Source organism: Leptinotarsa decemlineata, unplaced genomic scaffold (genome assembly GCF_025532065.1).
Source record: "Leptinotarsa decemlineata unplaced genomic scaffold, Ldec_3_MD MMD2_tig00000090_RagTag_RagTag, whole genome shotgun sequence".
Taxonomy (NCBI): Eukaryota; Metazoa; Arthropoda; class Insecta; order Coleoptera; family Chrysomelidae; genus Leptinotarsa; species Leptinotarsa decemlineata.
Genome location: NW_027412541.1, coordinates 1,932,975 through 1,957,415, shown reverse-complemented (window position 1 = coordinate 1,957,415; position 24,441 = coordinate 1,932,975). Strand labels below are relative to the sequence as shown.

General features: G+C 34.1%; 1 protein-coding gene across 2 annotated transcripts in view; it reads left to right on the top strand.

Moving 5' to 3' along the window:
• Positions 1–24,441, top strand: part of Elk (Eag-like K[+] channel) — a 322,370-nt gene that overhangs the window by 149,573 nt on the left and 148,356 nt on the right. For both annotated transcript variants that reach the window (XM_074172321.1, XM_074172322.1), the window contains one exon: positions 19,491–19,673. In XM_074172321.1, coding sequence (XP_074028422.1) covers positions 19,491–19,673 — 183 coding nt within the window. The remainder of the gene's footprint in view (positions 1–19,490; positions 19,674–24,441) is intronic.

Here is a 24,441-nt window from a genome sequence, read left to right as displayed (position 1 = left end):
CGACCAATAACGGCAATTGTAACGGTTCACGCAACCATTTGAATAAAATGAGCTTTCGTCCGAATAACAGATGTTATAAAGCAGTTCGGGATTTTGCATTAATATTTCACTCATGCCCTCACAAAACTCCTGTCTTCGGTCAAAATCATCCTCATTGAGTTCACGAACAAGTTTAATTTTGTAAGGATGGTATTTGTGGTTTTTAAGGATTCTCCATGCGATCATATGGCTTATTCCTGCCATTGCGGATAAACCTCTGGTACTTAACCTGGGATTGGCGATGACTTGACCAAACACTACAATCGCATTATCGTCATTCACTACCCTTCTCTGAACATCACTTTTTTCATTTAAAACCGAACCTGTCTCCCTGAATTTTGTGACCAAATCCAGAACGTGATTTCTGCTTAGGTGTTTACCAGGTTTTTGCTCGTTAAATAAAATTGATGTTTTATTAGCATTTTGGTCGTTGCCAAAAAATGAAGCAATAACTGAAACCCTTTCGGCAGTAGTGAAAGAAATGTTTAAACAAATAACAATACACGACCCGTTTCAACAAAACAATCGAACGTTGTTATTTAACAAAAAATTGATAAGAAGAACTGCTTAAAATTTTTTTTATTTAGGCATACAAGTTACCGAGTGGTCTGTCTAATGTATTATCAACATGGCAATTTTAACTTCAAATTATCTCGAAAACTAATCGTTACAAAAATTTTCTTTTAACAGAGTTGTGAAGGTATTCGAAAGATCTTTAAAACAAGGTGCCACTCGACCTACTTTCCCCATCTAAATAAAGGTCGTCGGACGCACCTCTCTGAGGGGGTGCGTACTACAAAAAATCTGATTAGTCTGAAAGGTGTCCCCCTTCAATTAGAAATCGACGTGTCCGAGCTTTTTTGAAAATCTTACTTTTTATATTCAAAAACGGCTCTGTTAGGTTTTCGTTGTTACACACTGTATATAGAAGAAAATGTAAATGGCGAAATGTATGATCACATGCTAGAAAGATCTATCGAACCTCGGATAGTTCATGAATTAGAGAATCACAGAGACATACACGGCAATTTATCTTTGAAAGAAAATGTATTACATTTTCAACAGAATGGGGAACCTTATTATTTTGTAGTTCCAGTTATTCAATGGTTAGATAATAATTATGCTGATCAATGTATTGGAAGAAGAGATTCTACTGAATGGCCTCTCACATCCCTGGACCTATCTCCTCTAGATTTTTTCCTCTGGGCCACTTACTTAAAATAGGTTGTTTTAAAGACGACGCAATCTGATTCAATAAAGCCACTGAAGGAAAGAATAATCCAAGAATGCTGAGCTATTTTCAGAGAAACATTTGCCAATGTTTCGGAATGACTTTCGGAAATGAAAATTGCGAAAGTTATAAACAATTTAGTGAAAAATAAAAAATGGGTCCAGTTTTTTGGAAATATCTCAAAAACTAATTGGAATTTTCAAAATCGAAAAAAAAAATTCGAAAAGAGGAAGAAATTTCCTATCGAAAAGTCCTGACTACCGGAACTGTAGGACCAATATTTATAATTTTCCCGGAGCTCTGAAATAGAGCTCTAAATCGGGTGTTTAGCCGCGTGTAGGCCGTGCGTGTTTAGGTTAATTTTACAAAAAAAAATTTATAGCATATAAAATATATAAATTGAGGAATGAAAAAATTCAGTCATATACTCAAAAGATAAATTAACAGTAATCTGTCGGTAAAAAATTTTTAATGCAATTATTAGATTTATTATGCTATTGTTAATTAACAATTTTTTATCACTCGATTATCATTATTGCAAGTGTGATATTTTTCAAACTAAAAGTGTGGAATTTTTTTCCTTCCATAGAGTTATGATTATAACGGTTAGGAATTGATTTACTTCCAAAATATTGAAAAATTATTATTTTTCAGTTATTTATTAACCATTTACTGCATTTTTGAATTAAAAAGTTTATTAAATAATCGAAGAACAATTTTTTTTTGATTATTATTATTAGTATATTTTTTTTCAAATCAGAAGCTACATAAAATATTTTTTTTATTTCATCACTTATTGTTTAAAACTTTGTTATAAATTCGATAAAAAATGGAGTGAATAAAAAAATGCATGGTTTTTTTCATTCATCAATTGCAACTGGAACAAAAATGAAATGAAAACATTCATTTGTTTATAACAAATTGTTTATTCAATACACAATGGAGAATTTTAAAAATTAAATTGTTTTTGTTCCGAATTAAAAACAAGATGAATAATTATTTTAAAAAATTGGTTTCTTAATATTATTAATTGGTGGTAAAAAAATTGTTACTCAACAAATGCGTTTTTTTTGCATTGTAAAAATTTCTTCAAGAGACAATTGAAAAAAATCATGATTTTTATCAAAAATTAAGATCCAAAAAAAATTCAATCATGTTATAAACAATGCATTTGTTTATAATAAATTTTTAAACAATGAGTGATAAAAATTTTAAAGAAATATGTTCATCTAACTTCTGATTTGTTGATGATCGAGCGATAGAAAATTGTTAATTAACAATAGCGTAATAAATCGAATAACTGCAATAAACATTTTTTACCGACAGATTATTGTTCATTTATCATTTGAGTATATGCCTGAATTCTTTCATTCCTTAATTTATATATTTTAAATGCTGAAATTTTTTTTAGTAAAAATGGCCCAAACAGGCACGGCTCACGCGCGGCCAGACAGCCGATTTCGAGCTCATTTTCAGGGCTTCGGGAAAATTATATATATTGGTCCTACAGTTCCGGGAGTTGAAACTTTTTTATAGGAAATTTCTTCCTATTTTCGAATTTTCGATTTTGAAAATCTCAATTAGTTTTAGAAATATTTTCAAAAAATTAAATCCATTCTTTATTATTCTCTAAATTGTTTATAACTTTTGCTATTTTCATTTTCGGAAGTCGTCCGTTTTCAAAAACTTTCTAGACGCTATTCCGAATCGAATGACACCTCAACCATAATTTTCGGAGACTGCTGAAGAAAGTTCGGAAAAAAGCACTTCTTGATCAGATTAGTCAAGTTCAAACATAGCTTAACAATCTTTCAACAGCTACAGATTGGGGATGAGAAAAAACAGAGACTCTGTTTTTGCCCATGAAAACACCATAATCATTGGCAGGTTTAGAATTACTGAAACTAGTTCATTGTAGTTGCATAGTAGGTATCTAACTGCAGTAAAACTTAAAGCAGTAGAAAAACAGTGATGACTGCATCCGATGTTGTTGGGATGATGACAATTTCAACTTCGAGTACGGCATGATTGTTGATCAACAAAATACTAACCATCCAGTATATCGAAAACTGATTCAGGCATTCTACGTATCAAACTCAGATACTAACTCTGACGGTTAAGAATGCGTTAATAATAAATTGTTTTGGTAATAAATGATAAAATTAATTATGAAAAATGTTTCTGTCAATTTGTAGAGAAATGTCAATTATGATTTTCAAAATAGAAAACATTCTCCGAATAATCATTTGAACATTCGAGATATATAAAAAAACGTTCATAAACAATTAAAAATCGTATTTTTTTCTGAATATCATATTATGAAGATAAAAATTTTTTGAATTCCCATACGGTCATACACAATTTATAAACAAATTGCGCTAAAACAGTTTGTTCAACTTACCGAATGTCTTTATTTGATACAGAAACAGGATATAATGATAAATATATAGAAAAATTAAAACAATATGTTATGTTACTAAAAAAAATCATAATGAACAAAATATAATGTTTTTGAACTTTTATAATGTGATCTTGTGGAGCACATTGATAAAAAGAGATTCACGTTCATTACAAGACCAAACACGACTATGATACGATATTTCATCATGGAATCCTAGTGCCTATCTTCCGGCTCCATCATCAGATCAGCTCCAGAGTACCTACCATATTGTCATCAAAATCACATAAAACTGCCAATTTCCATAACGCTACGATCTTTAAAAGATGGTTAAATTAGTTTTCTTAGATTTGACTACATAGTTACATACATACATACAGGTCGACCTAATAAAAGCGTATTAAAAACGAAAAACTCTAGAAAAAATTAAAAAATATTTAGGTCAGTCCTTAAAGAAATATTGAAAAATGCATGACTCGAAAAATCGTATACCATACACGGAAATGAATCTTGACAGGTCTTGATGCCTTCTAGATGGCTATCCTGTGTAGTGTGTATCAGCCAAATGGAATAAATATGACACTGAGTAAATATGACTGTGCTCAACAAAACACTCAGGCACGTCCAATTTTCAACAACCAAATTTTTCAATGCTCAATAACTCAGTTAACGGGAACAACAACTCGACCACGAACTCGGGCTTTGCAACCGTTACCACATCGCCTCTGATAATGTATACCGCAGTAGTAGACGAAACGTCAGGCATAAAAACCTGCAAACCACGCAAACGCTGAAAACAGATTTTACACTGTCATCTACGGCCGTGAATATTTACATTCTTTGGTAATTCATATTATTTATCCTATCGTCTGTCATTTTGGCGTCTTCAACTAGTTTGAATACTTTGAATTCTTGCTGTTTTCTAATGGAAATATACAATGAACTTTTTGTAATTAAAGTTGAACTTTCAATAATCACACCATGCATGTGTCGGTTTCACTTCTCCTATCATTATATTCGGCTCGCTTAAATATCATACAGTGTTAAAATGGAAATATGCCAACCAAGACAAAAATTATCGAATGATATTGAAAATTTCGTTATGGAATAAACTTTTCATGATCAGTCGATATCACTTGGTACCTATGTAAAAATGAAATACATACCGGCTACCTGAAATCCATACGCAATTTGTCGTTGGCACAACGCTTGTTGAAAAACAGATGTGAAGAAATTAAAACCCACTTGCTGCCTACATTTAATGCGGTAAATATTGGCAACGTTGTGAGGATTCCCAATAATCTATTTCATGTATGAAAATATACTTATTGGACTCCCTATTATCAATCAGATGTCTGATGATGGTGTATACTGAGGAGTTCTTATGAATGTTTGACGGACGGACGCTCTACTATCGAATCAATAGTGAACTCAATTTTTTTATGGTGGTAAAAATGTCATGCCAGCCTACAGAAATCAGTTTTCTAGTACTTACCATGAAATATATTCGGTAAATTCTTCAAATTATGATGGACGCCCTATCAGCGCATTCAATGTATGGATGCCATATTGATATCGGGATGTATATATATATATATATATATATATATATATATATATATATATATATATATATAAAAAAGATAGAGGGATATTGAGTGAAATGGTATTATCAATGGAAAAAGGTTATTACAAAGCACTCATAGGAAGGTAAGCAAACCGCAGACATGTGTTTCTGGCTATTTAGCCTTCGTCAGTACGGTACAGCCAAGTGTAGTGTAGTTTGCTTGCTTTGTTTGACACTTGGCTGTACCGTACTGACGACGGCTAAATAGCCAGAAACACGTGTCTGCGGTTTGTTTACCTTCCTATGAGTGCTTTGTCCAATAACCTTTTTCTATATATATATATATATATATATATATATATATATATATATATAACCATATATATATATATATATATATATATATATATATATATATATATATATCTGGAGTTAACGTTCGAAGGTGGGCCAATGGGGAAAGCGAAGTATTTGGAAATGATATTTCAAAATACGATGTTTTGCGTGTGTTCATCCGTTATCTCTTCATCGTCATTGTTGTTTTTTCGATGTCGTCTTCGTCTCATTTCCTTTTTTTTCAAGGTATATCATCATTAGGCTATGAGATTACGTAAAAAACAGAAATGAAGCATTTTCAATAAAATTTTTCATACATTTTCATTTTGATAACATATCACAAAACCATTCATATAAAATATCTATGTTTCGGAGACTGCAATTGTAGTTCGTTCGGTTGCGAATGTGATGCATAAGGGGTGAGACACCTTCATTGTTGTCGAATGTGGGAACCATACATTTCGTATCGTCATAGTCCTCCAAATTCACAACGCGTGTAGGTTTATTCAACCTTCAGATGGTCAGTAAGATGGTCATGTAATTGATGTCTTCACACAAAGATGATATCGACACCTCTTATATTTTTCATGAGGATGACATCCAATTGATTATATTCCACGAAGCCAGAGGAAAACTTCAGTCTGGGAATATTTCGCTTCAAGTAATAGGCGGTAACGGCGAACTTCTTCAATGAAAAGGGAAAATGTTGTGTTTGCCACCAGTAAAAAGTTACTATATTGGAGTCCAATCCTGAGGATGAAATTTTCGCTTGATGGTAAAACCTTGAATATCTACAACAGCTATTTCCATGTTGACTCAGCGATTGATACTGAAGCGAAACCACATTTTGAGTTGAATTTTTCAATAATTTCAGCCTGGGAATATTTCGCTTCAAGTAATAGGCGGTAACGGTGAACTTTTTCAATGAAAAGGTAAAATGTTGTGTTTGCCACCAGTAAAAAGTTACTATATTGGAGTCCAATCCTGAGGATGAAAGTTTCGCCTGATGGTAAAACCTTGAATATCTACAACAGCTATTTCCATGTTGACTCAGCGATTGATACTGAAGCGAAACCACATTTTGAGTTGAATTTTTCAATAATTTCGCTGAATGAGAGGTGCTCTATGACAGTGTCGTGCATAACGATGCAATAGACTCTAGTATTTTGAGGAAATCCCTCGTATGCTTCGATTCCAAGTTTGATGCTCTCGTCCTTCTGGAACGATCGATAAAAAATAGAGCTTTGTCCCTAAAGGAAGTGAAAGTGAGAAGGGGATCATGTTGATTAGTAATTTTGTAGCTGAAGCCGACTTGCGAGTAGTTGAATTAAGCTTGTATGTGTTACATTGGTGAAATTCAAATGATTGATTATTTTTGGATCGTTGTTGACTTCAGTGTAATCATGATTTTTTTGAAAACATACAATCGCATAGCGAGGGCTTTTGAGAAACGAGGAAGTCTTGCCGGCATATATTTCACTTTTTGCACCTTGTGTGAGAGCAGACAGCATATGGAGAATGAGAATAGGAGTGTCAGTTTGGATAGCTTACAAAAGTTGCAGATCAATTTGATCATGCAGAAAGATTCGTTCAACTTTGTGTTCCATATTTTCAATTTCCAACATAACTTCCGTTTTCGGTATCAGTGCAGCAGGAGTCTCTTCTATTTTAAAACAGTTGCTATCATCTCCAGCTCTTACTATTCGAATGATATATTTACCGTAGGAAACACACTGATAATCGTCAAAAATATTCAAAAACTTCTTGATGGGTATGAGCATGTTGAATGTTAGATACGTGGTGTTGATGACACCCCTATTGGTGAGAAAAGTTAAACGGGATTTGGTCAAATGATTGATATCTTCGTCGGTGTAGGTGAAAAAGCCTCTGACAGTACTAACAATTCCAAGTTCACGAACTGCTTCTGTTTTCTCACCACTCTGTTATAACTAGCAGATTGAAAGCGCCACCATTGTTTATGAATTACAACCTACCGTCTCCTTTGGTCTTTTCAACTTTTTCGCTGATGAATAGCAGACTATTGTACAAAGCATCGTAGGTATCCGTTTGATTGACGTCGATTTCATTAACATCGTTGTTGCGAAAAGACTTCCAGAAACAATTTGTTTTCCGTTGTAAATAGTTCTCGAGTAGCAAAGGTCTTCGTGAAGACAGACGTGGGGTATGGAGGTGAATTATTAACATAGATGCTCAGCACCATGATTTCGTTTCAAATCCCAACAAATTATTATTTCTCCGTTTCGGAAATCAATGAGCTTGAAATGTTGGTCAAGCACTCGCGTGGGGGTGACCAGGGGTTTCGTCAGTTGAGTACCCAGAGTCAACACCAACAACAAATTCATATATCGTATGAGATGGTGTGTCTTTGTCATTGGCTCCAAACGTAATGTCTCTATCTATGTGTATGATGTCTACTTCAATGATATGCCACCAGTTGGTAACGTTTCATGCATATAAACTCCAGGATAATGCGGAATTTTCAGTAGACGGGCACATTTTTGAATTCCATGATGATCATATTTCAACAAAGTATAATACATTATGGTCTGAAGCTCATAGTTTGAAAGCTTGAAATTATCTGAGTTGAAAATGAGCCACCCTGAATGAACTTCTGTACAATCTGTGACCTAGGTTTCATGGGTGTTTTTGTGAAGTATACTTCAAAAATTCTCATTATGCCTGGTTCAGTTTAAATTCGATATTTTCTTCATTTTGTTTTTGTCTTATTCTACAATAACTATTACCTACCAGGTGAAGTTACGATTGGTTGAAAAGCAAAGGTTTATACGCTTCGAGAACGGATTGAAATAGTGAGTTTGTACTAGCAGAATGGAAATAGTGCTAGAGCTGCTTTCCGTATGTTCAATGAAAATCATCCACGAAGACACAAATACGTTTCGGAATTATTGAACAAATTTATGGAAACTGGATCTCTCAACAATAAAAATCATCAGTTGACAACGATGAAGCTATTTGAACTGCAGTTTTAGGGCACGTTGGACTAATAGAAAATTCGCAAAATATCTCGAGAATCGAGAATCTCTCAGAATCAGTCATACGAATGTTTTCAGGATCCTTCGTGGGTACAAATTTCATCCATATAAGATTAGACTATAGACTAGTTCATGAATTGAACGAAGATGATTTCGAAAGTCGTATCGAGTTTTGTGAAAGTCTCACTGAACGGATCAACTTGCATCAGCGTTTATTGTATGAAATTTGTTTTTCGGATGAATGTACGATTAGTTTGAATAGAGAGGTGAATCGGCAAAATTATCGATATTGAAGTGATATGAATCCTCATTTATTCCGTAAAATTCATACCCAACGATCTCAAAAACTAAATGTTCAGGCAGGAATTTTGGGTGACCACATTATATGACCTTTTTCTATCGATGTTAATTTGACTAGTGATAAATAGATGTGTTGGATATGTTGAATATGTTGGATATGTTGGAGAATCGAATAACTCCGTGCATCAATAGGGAAATTGAGGAGGATATAAATTTATTCGACAACGAAATATATTCTCAGCAGAATGATGCATCTCCCCATTATGGAGCTCCAGTGCGACAATTTTTGGATGATCATTCTCCTGGTCGCTGGATTGGCAGGAGAGGCCCTACAGAATGGCCACCAAAGTCTTCGGATCTCACTCCTGTAGATTTCTCTCTATGGGGTCATTTTGATTCTAAGGTATGTGAGATAGAATCAACAACATCATAACATTTAAGAGATAATATCATGAGGCATTGCAGAAAAATAACTCCCGAGATTCTCAATCATGTGAGGGCAGCAATAGAAGCTTGTTTGTACCATTGTATGGAAATGGATGGAAAAGTTTTTGAACATTAACAATAAAATATTTTTTTCTTCTCATTGATCAGTCATCAGATTTTGATTCAAGAATCAATGAAAAATCTCTTTTTCTGATTTATTGTTTCCATATTAGTCTCTAGAACGAATATTTCAAAATGTGGCCCAATGTATATTTTTCGTCCTGTTTTTTAATTTTTCCTGCAAGTCATTGTTTCAAAAGTTATTCAGGGTGTCTCGTTTTCAACTCAAATAATTTATAGCTCCCGAACTAGAAGCTTCAGACTATATGTTATATACTTCGTTGAAATTTTTTCATCGTGAATCATCTGATAATGTGAAACAATATAGAGTGATCTATTCAAAGAAAATGGTGACATGCTCTGGGAATTCGATAGGGGAAGTAATATCAAATATGAATATGTCAAAATGTGACCCCTTGTACATTATTGTTGACGTGTTTTCTTATTTTCCTGAAAACCATTGTACCAGAAGTTATTCAGGGTGGCTCGTTTCAAATGCAGTGTGTAGGTATGAGTGATGAAATTTTTCCAAATTCTGCTTTGAATGGGAATATCCTTGAATGGAATTATCCTAGGTATGCGGTTGTTTTCACGTCTTCCAGCTTCACTCAATGTCATTTTATCATGTCTGGTACATGTGACCTTGGAAAATATGTCTGGTGCATAGGTGAAAATGGATGTGTACTAAGTATAAACTTGTACAGGGTACACGCACCCGAAAATCCCCCCGAAAAATCACCCCCAAAAATCCCCCCAACCCCCAAATTCCTCTCCCAAATTCCCTCAATCCCCACCCCCAAATCCCCCAATCCCTTCAGTTCTCCCCGATCCCACACCGCTACAACAGTATGACGGCTATGCAAACTAGTTCGCATAGCTCATGCATATACACAAACACAAGCACTACACCTACACATTCACCAACCACCCAACATTCCCCGACACTACACCTCACATCTATACTCCACAAAGTTTCAGCCACGAATGAATACCCGCACTGGTACACAACCACACACACACCCCACCCCCCGCTCACAACACTATGATGTCTATGCAAACTAGTTTGCATAGAGTACATACAGCAACCACCCAACACGAGCACAACACCTCACATCTTCACTACATAAAGTTCCAGACACGAATGATTGCTCGCACTGCTTTCGCCTTCCGTCAACGCATCGGTGGTGGGGTAGTCCTGTGATGCTATCTCTCGAGACAGAGGCGCGTCTGCACTCCGTGAAGTCTCAATGACCACTGCTCGTTCGTATCGTCTCTGTGGATGTGGCTGTGGTGGGAGGTGACTCGCAATCTTATATAAGGAATGGATATTTTCATATGGAATCATCAAAAGAAGCTGCGGCAGTTTGAAATTGTTCGTTAGTTATTCAGTTAGCAGTGTGAGTGTGTTTTTCTGTTGAAAACTGTTCATATCTTCTATTCAATTATTCATCATGTCTGTTTCAAAAGTAGACTTGCAAAAAATCAATAAGGTGATTATACAGGAGGTGGAAGTGTTAGAGCAAAGGGTCTTATCAGCATTGCCAATAAATGAAGTATATGCAATAAGGAATATGACCCTTTTTCCACTAGGTTTGATAAATCAATTTCATTGACCTTGGAAGATGTGAGGAATAATAAATCATTCAAAAACATGGCTACCCAAACGAATCTCAATGCAATTTGGTGATGACGATATAACTTGCATTAATTCATCGAGTGATAAATTTTGATCTGAATCATCTTTGTGAGACAATGATTGAATTGAACCTGAGGAGATTACTATACCGTCTTCAACCATTTCCACCAGAATGGATCATTCAAAAGTTCCAATTGAATTACGAAAATCGTGAGGAAATTGAAGATGGTCGAGAATATGATGAATATGAGGAAGAAAAATATTGTTTATGTGTACCAAAAAATTAAATAAAACACATTAATATAATTTTCATATTTTGTTTATCCAATTCTCATTATGAAATATTAAAAAAATGATGATTACGAAATATAAATGAAAAGAAGGGAAGATGAATATAAGATATAATGAAAAAATACAATCAATGATACAATAATATCAATTATTGTCAATATCTGCTGTGAACTGAGCCTTCCAATACATTGTATTTTAAAAATGTGTCATGCAAAATGAGTGCACATACTTTGGTGTTGTCTAGAAACTTAGTTTTTCTGGTTTCGAATTCAACCTTTATATCGATAGTTGATGATTTTGTGGCATTTGGTTGATGTGAACAATCGATGATGAATAGTGGATTCTCACTAAATTGCCCAATATCCATTAGAGGTTCACTCATGTCCTTATCATAGTAACTTCTTTGAAAGTTCTCATAAGCATAATAAGCTGAGGAATCAAGTTTCTTGTCGAAATCCAAATTCCAACGCTCATATGGATATATTTCAGAATTCAAGTATACTCGAATATTATTGATATCTGCAGTTATGAATTTTGTGATGTTCTGTGTTCTATCTTCAGATGTGGAATCCGATGAAGACAAAACGAGGAGTTTCCAGATCGTTGGTTGTTTTTATGGCACATATGTATGAAAATGTTCCACGTAATGATGGCAGTTCATAGAGGTTACACATACGATGAGCTGGCTTGAGTTTTTGAAAGATCAAGCGATTAATAGAATTAAATCTTGTTTGGCATTCAAGATACTTTTGGTATATTCTACAGCAAAACCCATCAAATATTTCAGTGGTAATTTTCCACTAAATACCTGACTAGTTGCATCCAAAATATCCTGTTTTGATTGGGAAAGCACCCATCCAGTTGATAATAAGGTGTCCGCATGTGATGGTCCAAATGAGATGATAGTTTTCATTGTAGATGTTATCCCTGGTTTTCTAACAACAGGTATTTGTTCACCATCAATTTCATAACGGATTTCATCAAAAGGAAAGCACTTGCATTATTCGAGAGCATTGTTCGCTGCATCCTTAGGGGCGAAATTTCCCTCTATGTAAATGAAACTTTCAGCAATATCAATATCAACAATTCGAATTTCATCTGAATTCCTAAACAGTGGTAATGCATATGGTTTATATGTATGCTCATGTAAACTTATGAGGGAATGATCGAGCACTGGTTCATCAAATATATTTAACTTTTCGTTGTTTGTTTCCAGCACCATTGTTATTTCCTCACTTCCAATTCAATCGATTCCAAGAATGAACTTCTTCGAGCTTCGGTATTGTAATCGTTTTGGACATGTGGTTCTCGATGATTTTGTCTATTATAACGGAAACCCATTATTGAAAGTTATTCGATTTTCTTCACTTTCAAAATCGACCAGATTATTATTTTGATCTAAAATACGTACTGTGATGTTGTGAATCAATTGACGACCTTCTGGACTGACAGGCATATATATAATATTTTATGGTTCCCTTATAAAATTGTATCCATCCTCAACATCAATATCGGATGAAAAGGGAATGTGGGATTCTTCATTGTTTATATAAGAACCAGATTTTATATTGCAATCCAACCGGATGAGTCTCACTACTGTAATATTTAATGGCTATGATGATTCATATACACTGTGTCCGTAAAGTATGGAACAAATTCAATTTTAGCTAAACAGGTCATTTTAAGAAATAATCCTGAAACACGTCGATTTTTGATGTTGATTTAACGTATTTAAAAATAATAATCTAATATACAGGGTGAATTACGTTCGAGTAATGACGTCACCGTCATTTTTTTTAAATGGAACACCCCCATTTTGTCTCAATTTTCGGATTACTCTAACTGAGCTGATTCCAAAAATGTATCACATGTTGATTCCAATTGGTACAGGGTGGACAAAAATACAGAATATTTTCGAAAGTACCGAATCAATTCCATTGGTGGGGGTAAATCTCCAAAACTACCGAAATATGTGACTTCCATTTAGGTCCATTTATTCCATCTGAATTGACAATAGCTCCCACTACAAAAGTGGGAAATCTTCAATTTCTCTACATAATTATTAAGATCGATATCAGTGAGAGACATCAGAGGTAGGGATCAACTAGTTTTTTCATTTGTGTGATTGTAATGCTTTGTATAGTTTCGAATATAATCCCAATCCTTTACGATGAGGTTTAAGATATATTCCACTGCCACGTTTACCTAATGCGACAGCCTCAATTTTTTTATTATGGCGATTGGCCTCAGTCAGAGCTGCTCTGCTCGCTTCTGCTGAATTCACAGTCTTGGTAATTCCTACAGCAGCTAAACTTTCGGGTGCGGAAAGTCCAGCAAAAATTGGTATCATTGGTAAAATCTCACCTATTTTAGGAATTGAAATTATTCGAGGTGTGCCAATTTTTTTCCTTCCACCGACAACTTTTAGATATTTACGTGCCACTTGCAATGCCACAGTAATAGCCTTTTTTCTTTTAGTCGTCACAAACTCATCCCCACCAGCTTTTTTCAACACATTTCGCACTTTAATAACCACTTCAGCACCGAATGCAACTTTTTCAATTTTATTTTCCCTCAATTGTTTTCTCTTTGTCTTCCGCTTGTTGGAACTATTACAGCCCATACCTAGATGTCTCTTCGCTTTCATAATATTAGTGACCAGTACGGAGGCTGCTCTTTCCCCAATATTTGCGTCCTTCGATTTAACCCTATCCCAAGCTGCGTATTCATGTTCTCTGTCTGCTATATGTCTCGCTGTGAGATCTGATGAATGATTTGAATATTGAATATCGTGTTTTTTGCATGCAATATCAAATTTATTAATTCCAGTATCGTTGCGAGCTAAACGTTCATTCAATTTTGTACCGGGTCCACAGTACTGATAACCTCCAGGTATATGTAATTCGAATGGAAGTTTGTTTATTTGCTATTCAGTTTATTGGCTTACCAATATTTTGGTATAATTAGAGAATAATTAGAGAATATATAGGTATATGACGATTACAAATAAATATCATAGGATCTACTCAATTTTAAGTAATTCACTGTTTTCCAATTCCTAGCTCTCAAATGAAATCTTATTTTCCTGTGTTTTCATTTTTATTTCGAATGGATGTTTCAAATTTGGTATATCGATTTGATGATGTGAATGTGTGTAGAAAGTAGCAAGTATTAGAATAAATATGATACTTCACGGAAGCTCATCAATTTTTTTTATTCAAATAGACGTTACAGGACTGTTGTATTAAATATTCATATTGCATTTGTTTCTTCGAGCCTTACGATATCCATCAATCACTTGTGAATAATGAAATCATTACAGAAATTCAAGTAGGCAAGTTCGTTGAATATGTCAATTCCATTCACCCGTCAATAAAATTACCACTGAGGGGAAGGTAAATAATTCAATAAATTACCTTGACTCAACCATTACAAAAAATAACGATAAACATGAATTCGCAATTTTCCACAAACCATCTTACACGGAAATCATCATACATAATTCCTCTACACACTCTTACCAGCATAAAGTTGCTGCATTCAATAATATTCTTCATAGACTATTGAATATTCCACTGTCTGAGAATAATTTCCAGAGAGAGCTGAGTTTGGTCAAATAAATCAAACAAAAACTACAAAAGCAAGCCATGGACCACCGCATTCAAGATGCGATTACGTCAGTTATAAGACATTGTCATTTTTGGCTGAACCAACCAATAATATTTTTTTGAAGAAAGACTTCGTACACTCAGCTCACAGAACGAATAATAGTCCGAATAATAGTGTAAGTGTATTTATTAAAAACAATAAAGACAAAACTTCGGTATCGGATAGATCAGGAGTATATCAGCTGACTTGTGGCTCTTGCCTAAAACTGTTTATTGGCCAAACAGGGTTATTTTCCAAAGAATTAAAAGCGTAGATGTAATTTTGTGAATAGAAAGACCAATTCCACATTTGCAAACCACCTTTTAGCAGAAGTACATGAGTTCAGTCATGAATACGACATGTTACATTTAGAAGAGAAGAGTTTGAAATTCAATCTTCTAGAATGTTAAGAAATCAATAGATCCAAGAATTCGGGTAATTGACTAAATGATCAATTAGAATTGAATAACCGTTATTGAATATTTTTCAAATGTGGGGACTGGGACATAAGCTCAGGTAATTTAATTCATTACAAACACAGGTACTTGAAATGTAGGTACTTTAAATTTAAAAATTAGGTATATCAAGCATTAAATTTGTAAAATATAGTAGATAAAGATACGCTCGAAGAAGCCATTGTATGGCGAAACACGTGTCGCATTTTTGTAAAACTGTTTAGTGAAACATTTTTGGCTGTGAGTTTTAGAAAGTATTTTGAAGTGTTTCGTGTGAGAAACTTTGCCAAAAATCCAACAGATATAATTCAACGGTAATACGCGGCAAAAGTTGTTTTCTGTTAGAAACTTGACAATAGAAATAACTGTTGTATATGTGTTTGTGAGAGATTGTATCAATTAATCTAAAAAGACGCTCACTTATACTTCAAGGTCCTTCTTCACAGTAAATTAGAAATCAACTCTGAAAAATCATCGATGGGGTTATTTTGTTTGATATTTTGAAGGGGAGTGGGTACGCATCTTAGCGATACCTTATAATATTTCACAAAAATTAAGTGTTTCGGGAAATTTACATTACTGTCTTATTTATGGAGATATTAAACGTGGCTCCTTTCGAAAAAATTTCCCTATATAAACATTTTTGAATTCAATTATTTATATTTTGAGCGGTTTTGGAATCATCCGTATCTCTGAGTATAGGTTGGAGATGAGTCAAATCACTTTTCAGTATCGTCCTTTCATTTTTTATTTTCATTCATTCATTTTTGGATCCATTTTCAACCCGTTTGATATCTTGATAGAGTTTTTCAACCCTCTGATCTCATTTCAGATCATCAGACACGCACAGTTTCAAAAACAAACTTGGTCTAAGGAACAAAAAGAAATATAGTCAAAAAGTTTTTCGCTCCGAAAAAAAAAGAAGTGCTAGAATTGAATTGAGTTCTTGTTTGTATCTAAAATATAAGGAAAAGAAATATTCATCATTATTTAAAAATAGAAACTGGGCTGCAATCAAAGAATACGTTTACAGTTGTTATAGAAAGAAGAAATAATAGTAATATTTTTCATTTCATATTTTTTTACCATGTTGTAGTTTCATTTCATTGGAAATTATGTTATTTTTTCATACTACGTGTTTATTCGTTTATCGAACAATTATTGTCAGCAGTTCTCAAATTGAAGAATAATACTCCATTCAAATAAATGTTTATTCAACCTGATCAAAATTTTTCTGTGTCTTTCTTATTTTGATTGAAATGTCTGCCGCAGGTTATAATCGATGATGATATGACGTATTCATCGTCATGAACAATCAACAAAATGAAAAAACATTGGAGCATCCTGTAAAATCCTCACCGTTAATAAGTTTTGATCTCCACTTCATTTGTTCAACCTGAACAATATCATACCTTCAAAAACTGAAAGGGAGTTTTCGAAAAAACTATTGTTAAGAAAAAGAGAATTGAAACTTATAACTGTTTCACAAATTATGTCTTACCTTGTGTTAGTCACTCAGAATTTCGTTTCGTCATAGAAAACATACTTAGTGCGATTTTTACCTTATTTTTGAACTAAATTATATATCGGAAATCCGTAGTGCTGCTGCGGATTTTTGTATAGAATTTATTGAAAGAGGTAGACATTCTGGATAGTCACTATTTATTTTTCAATAAATTCATTGCCAGATTATTCATCACATTTTAGATTTTTTGTTTGTGAAAAAAATGTCATTTCTCATTTACTCATTTCTACTCAGTCACACTTCGATTATTTTTGTGCCGCCAGTTTTTCAAACCTGCAATTTCAAACTCAAATCCGAAGTTTCCTCAGTGTCTCAAATTGATTTACACAACGCGATTTCTGTTGAGGCGTCCATGCCAAATCATTAGAATTTGAAAATCTACATTTGAAAATACAAACAGCGAACTGTTTTAAATATGTCTGTTTAAAATCTGTTTTTCCGGTAACCAGCTGTCGCACCCCTACGAACGACAACCCTCAGAAGTCGAAACTTGTACTAGCTATGGATTAACGAAGTCTTACCTTTTAACGTGTGATTCCTAACACTATATTGATACTTTCAACTTATAACATATTCAAATTTTTGTATCTAAGATAGCGCAGAAGTTGAAATTGCTTCGACAAGCTAAATGAAATAACGCACTGTTAGTTATTATATTATTATTATCCTAACTAGAACAGAAACAGTACATTTCCGTACTCGACATCGTTATCCGAAAAAGCTGATTTCGGGTAAGTTGTCAAATGTGGGAAAGTATGAGTTCAGATCAAGCATTTTTCTACAAGTGAAAATGTTACGAGGCTCTGAAAAAACTTCTATATGCGAAACAATTCCTGATCTAAATTGCTTGTAGATATAGGGTGATGCACGCACATGCACGCTTGTACAAAAACATACAAAACAGGAACTTTTTCAAAAAATTCCCCATCTCTATTATCGGATTTCTGCACCACGAGAATCTAGTTAGAATATTATTCATCATGAAATGCAAGTGCAGCGTTACCAGATTGTGGGCTGACCAACATGCTATCCATTGAAAGTGTTCGTATAAACCTGGGCTCACAAAGACACTATTCACATCAGGCGTATACAATTACACAGCCACGCCTCCTGGCGAAGTTTTGTGAAAGTAGGTGGTGTATCAGCTATGTGTATATGGTGTAATTGTCGGCCCAACCGAAAATTTGCCAAACGTCATTTCACATGATAACATGTCCTAAAAATCCTATATACCGTGGGGAACGTTGGTGAGCCCAAAACCGGGTATATATATATATATATATATATATATATATATATATATATATATATATATATATATATATATATATATATAATATATATATATATATATATATATATATATATATATATATATATATACATATATTACATTACATTATACAACTCTCTCAGAAGTTCAAGATAAACGCACAGCCCTACTTTTGGCTCTAACATATTTTCATCAGGAGTCAGTAAGAAATAATGAATACTGTTTATTTTTCATGAAAGAAGCCAGTGCCGACCTCAAACTTCTTATGAAGTACCTGAGAAAAGTTTCTTATAGTAGAAAATTATAGTTTCGATAATTTGAAGCTACTAGAGAAATATACTTTTTGCTTGCATTGCGTGAATTTTTCGAATAATATTAAAAGGACAATATCAACATCGTGTTCGATACCAGATCTTCCTTTCATATTTTTCAAGAGTTGAAATCAGATCTATGAAACAATTTATTTGTAATTCAGCTCCAGATAGCACTTTATGATCCGCTATAGGTCCCATCAGCCATGCAAGGCGAATACCTTGTTGCACCTAACTGAAATCGAAACACAAGCTTGCATGTACCTAATATGAACAACTACTATCATGTATCTACGACAGTCTGTTGCAAAGCGAAGATTTGACATCGACCGCCGAATAAAAAATTCCATTCTTTTTCTCTGCAGCTTCATCTGAAATGCAACTAAATGTATATAGGTATTTCCTGTATATCTCCTGAACCATCGATCGATTTTTTGTTATTATTCCAAAGTGAATTTATGAATGTAGCCATTACTACGTGCTAGGAAATCATAATGAAGGATATAGAATTGAAACTTTCTATGTTTTTTAACACTTTTATTTGTAACTAACGTTACTGCAGTTTCGTCCAATAAGGACATTTTCAATCTTACATTTAATTTGCATGTAAAAAAACATAGAAAGTTTCAATTGTCTTTTCTTCATCATTCCAAAGTACCCTGAAATAGATAACTCAGCCAAACGTCAAATTGCTCCCTGTTTATGAGTTCGTCCTGCATAGACTCGAACTTGAGTAGCCCTAGGCCCTAGATATATACATTTATGATTTTTTAACAAATTATTGTTTCCATCACTATCCTCAATACCAAAGAAATGCTTTTGTGTTGTTAAGTTTTTTTACGGAGGTTCAATCAAACCAATTCTATTTTTAACATATACTTTGTTGGACTGACATTATTCAATACTTTCATTTTTTTCAGGATGGATTCATACGTTGGCAGAAAGACTTCACCTTCCACATGTCTACAATGTCTCAAGTTTGGATGCTTATGTAACAGCCCTTTACTTCACATGTTCCAGTTTAACTAGTGTGGGATTTGGAAATGTCAGTGCCAACACTACTAACGAAAAAATCTTCAGTATTTGCGTAATGCTGATTGGAGGTGAGAAAATGTCTGAAAAAATCCGTATGTACTCAACAATAACTCAGATAGTCAAAACTATTATTTTCAATTCAATTGATCACTATGGTTGAAGTTACTGGAAATGTCATACAACCTTTGAAAAAATTGTTTTTGGTTAGACCGCGCCTGAATTTCCCATAGTTGAAATGTTTTTCAACTGAATGAATGGTTAACAGAAAGAGATTGCCTGCAATGCATCATGATTTTCCAATTGCAATCTTCGGTTCGAATAGGATGAATCCGATGTACTCACAATCTGATTCGAAAAGAATCATTTTTAGATATTCAATGAATATGAGGATAATCTATAGTTAGGGTAGTCAAAGCAAAACTGCATAAGGGTAGCAGTGTATGCAAAAGTTATATTTTTGATAACTAGTAATGAATAACTAGATATGAAAAATTATATTTTCAGATTTAGGTATGAGCAACTCATAACTGATTTTTTTTTAAGGAAGAGTTTATGGACACCATGTTATTCACGAGTGACAAATACTGAAGAATGGAAGACAAATATAGTTGGGGTTTTAACTTTAATTTTTAACCATTCATTTACTTCCGTCAGAACTGGGCATATTTCGTTCATTGAACACTTCAAAGTTTTATTTCCTTATACGAGGAATTGAGCAAATTTCGGAAATGGGATTGGTTACCTCGTTCGCAGGCAGATGGGGCGATGAAAAATATGTTGTTTGTTGTCCGCTTCAGCCTAGTTCGAGGAATGATACTCTGAAGGAATTAGATTTTTAGTTATCGGAAATCATCGACTTTATGTTGATGATAGACACCACCTTGCACTGACGAGTGGCCAAAAAGCCCGAAACCGGCCTGCAAGTGTGTTCCAAAAATCTAAAATCTATTGCGGCAATCTTGCACTGATTTCTGTCGGATATAATCCAACGCCCTTCATGGTATTATTCAAGGGAGTAGTTGTTTTCTGATAGGTGTCAGTCCATTAACCTACAGTGTAAGGAGTTGAGGCTGGCCTGAACGAATTGTTCCTTTAGATAATTTGATTTATAGCCAGTCTTCAAGTATGCCCACTGACTATATGTGAAAAAATTCGACTATCGACAACCAATTATTCTATTTTGAAGTCCAATTGCGAATATCACGTGTAACTCGTGAAAACCTTGCTCTTAAAAAGTGTGCGGTGCGGAGCACCTATCTCAGTCATTCTGTCTAGTTGTTGAGTCTATCTTCCCTAGCAGCGAATTGCAGGTTGAAGATTTGTTCGTTGAAGGTTGAAAGACTCATTCCACGACTATTCTGATACATATGAATAAAAATTATATTATTTTTATCATTATTTCCTCTCACAATAATTTAACAGAAGCTCATCATGAATTTAGAGTGGTAAAACGATAATTTAACACAATGTTACTATATTTCATCCTTTCTCTGTGATTTTTACAGGGGTTTCTTCTTTCTTGGTTACTCGACTATCTTGGTTAGAAGGAGTTGCCTGAAAAATTCTACCAGAAGTTTTTTTTATTTTGATTTACAGATGGAGATAATTGGCTCACTGCAATGTTAGATATGAAATATAAGCCACTACCTGCAGACACTGGTCTTGGAACATTAAATGTACGATCTGTACTGATGTCATTCATCCTTTCTGTTCCAACTCTTTTATTCTTAAGTGAAATCAAGCTCAAACATAAAATTAATGATACGGCATCGCTATTTTGACCCAATAAGTTTATTGTATTCGTTTGAAAATGTCCTGAATCAGGACGAAACTGCAGTAACGCTAATTACAAATAAAAGTGGTAAAAACATAGAAAGTTTTGATTCTCATTTTTCATTATGATCTCTTACTACGTACTAACGGCTACATCCATCAATTCATTCCTTCATAATGTTTTAGTGGTTCAACTGAAAAGCCCCTTTCTAAGAAGGCTAGCAAATCTATATGAAAATATTAAGTTTTTTGATTTGTCGATTTTTCCTATTGAACTTCAATCAAACTTCAATTGAACTGAATCAAGTGGCGCCTCTCCTTTCCTTATACAATGTGTAAAAGCCAAAAGGAATAAATTCATTATTTCGGTTACGGTGCATATTTTAACAAAATCCCGAAACACGTCAAATTTAAATTATAATTTGACATACTTCAACGAAAAAATGCTACCCATACCTTCAAATCTCGTCGAATGACAGGTACAACCCTCAATTTTTTAAATGGGTATAGGCTTGTGACATAGCATTTAACAGGTCTTTCCATTCTCTATTGAAACATGTTATCGCTTTCAAGTTTATTGCAACAATTGAGATAAAATAAATTAAAATCATGTGGTTACCAAAATTCGAGAAAACACACTCAAAACTTATTTCATGTTGAGGTATTTATAATAAGAAAGTGAGCGAAAACCATTATGATGTTCTATTTCGGTGGTATCCTTTAAAAAACTGTAAATAATTTTCGTGGCAACGTTAGTTTAAAACGACTTGTCAACTTGTTTTGTATGTTACAACACGAGTAGTCAGTATTTCAATTCAAATTTAAAGTCGTTAACTTTGAGTTTGACAAATGGTTGAATTACCGGATATGCATAAGATAACAGTTTTACAAATGATTGTTTACGGAGATAAAACCAGAACACTTCAGGAAGTAGCTCGCCTATTTCATGTGAAATTTCCCAATTAACGCTCATATCTCAAATAACAATGAGCAAAATAGAGAAGCAGTTTCGCTAACTTGATCATGTGGGGCAGATAAAAAAAGCGGCTGCTAATGCAATGAGTAATGAACTCAAATTAGATGTGATGCTTGAATTTGAGAAAAACCCACATACAACGAGTAGACAGGCATCCACTACATTCAAAGTTAGTCATACATCGATATTAAACATATTAAATAGAAAATAAAATGCATCCCTATAAAATGATACCTATTCAGGAGCTCATGAGTAGGGTGCTAATGCCGACTGAACGCCTCCCCCCACCCCTTTTGACCTTGAGACGTCACACGACCTTGAATGACGTCACCTAACCTTGAACGTCGTACACGTAGTATGAGCTTGAATGCGGTGTTTGACCTTGAGTGTGGGGTTTGACCTTGACGTTCGACACTTCGACTACCTTGAGCTTGCTCCATGGCATTGAATGTTGACCTTGAATGAAATCGTGACGTGTACATAATATAACCTTGAACAGTGGGCGTTCGGCGTTGTCCCCTCCCTTGTTGGTAATTCCTATATAAGTTCAGAATATCGTATGACGTCACCTAACCTTGAACGTCGTACACATAGTATGAGATTGAATGCGGTGTTTGACCTTGTGTGTGGGGTTTGACCTTGACGTTCGACACTTCGACTACCTTGAGCTTGCTCTGTGGCATTGCATGTTGACCTTGAATGAAATCGTGACGTGCACAGAATATAACCTTGAACAGTGGGGTTCGGCGTTGCCCCCTCCCTTGTTGGTAATTCCTATATAAGTTCAGAATATCATGCTTCCACATTCAGTTTAGACACTCTAAAATACCCAAATAGGTAAACAGAAGTATTTGTCGAATTCCAAAGTGAAGACAACGAGTATCAACCCATCCGAGAGGGCGTTTTCGTCAGTGGGGTGAATATATATTTTATTTTAATTAACCGTAATTTCACTATATTTATGAATATGGATAATTTGAAATTTGACATTGAAAAAATTAATTTTTCTATAATTCAACAAAGTGAAGCTTTAGAGCAGAAATCTATAAACGCTCTGGTTATTGATAAAGAATATAAAATTGAAAAAATGTCAATGTATTCCACACGATATGGTAAATCAATTCAAGTAGTTTTATTGGATGAGGAAAGTGATACTCCTTTTAAAGCATGGCTTCCAAAACGTGTCACAGAGCAATTACCAGAAGACTTCATTCGTGAAGTGAATTCATCCAAAGCCAAATTCACACTTACTTATATGGGTCAAAGTTCGCAGGATTATCCTGGTGCTAAAACCCGATCATTGATGAAATTCAATGTTTTAGATTGAACATTTTGAAATTATGAATTTTTTTTGTAAATAGTGAAAATATGGTAGATTAATATAAAATATGTATCAACTTGGTCACTTCATAGACATAGTCAGATTTCAAGTGAGTATTTTTTTTTATATTATTTGCAAACTAATGAATGCCATTTATGAATTTTCAGAACTCACCATTCTATAAATATGTGGATGCAATATTCAGCCCAAGAGTGGCCGGAAGCAGTGGATTTGGATTCCGCCATAAGAAAAATGCTTGGGAGATGGCTGATCTGAGTTTTGATGCTCTACATTCATCAAATTATGATTTGAGTGTATGTTACGATGCTGAAGAGGTGCGAAAACTTTTGGAGCTTAGTGAGAAGTATGAACTCGGTGTGGCATTGTGTCATAAATATTCATATGGGAGTAGAAATTTGGATGAGTTCTGTGAGTTAATAATTGAAGCAGACTTGAAACATTTTCTTCAAGACATATGCACCTACCTACCGCAAAATATCATAGAGAAATATCAATTGGAACCACAGAGTCCCAACCCGCAACTGGAAGAAGCGATAAATGATGGTGTTGTAAATATTTGAAATCTGTTGTATATGTTTGTGAATAAAATAATGTTTCAATCCATATTTGTTTGTATCTAATTGTTTGGTGAATAAAAGATATAACATAATTATTGAGTGTTTTATTATTCATCAATATCGAATATTTCATAGCATATTACATGTCAATCTTATTACAATCCAGTTTGAACAGAGCCATTAAGAGC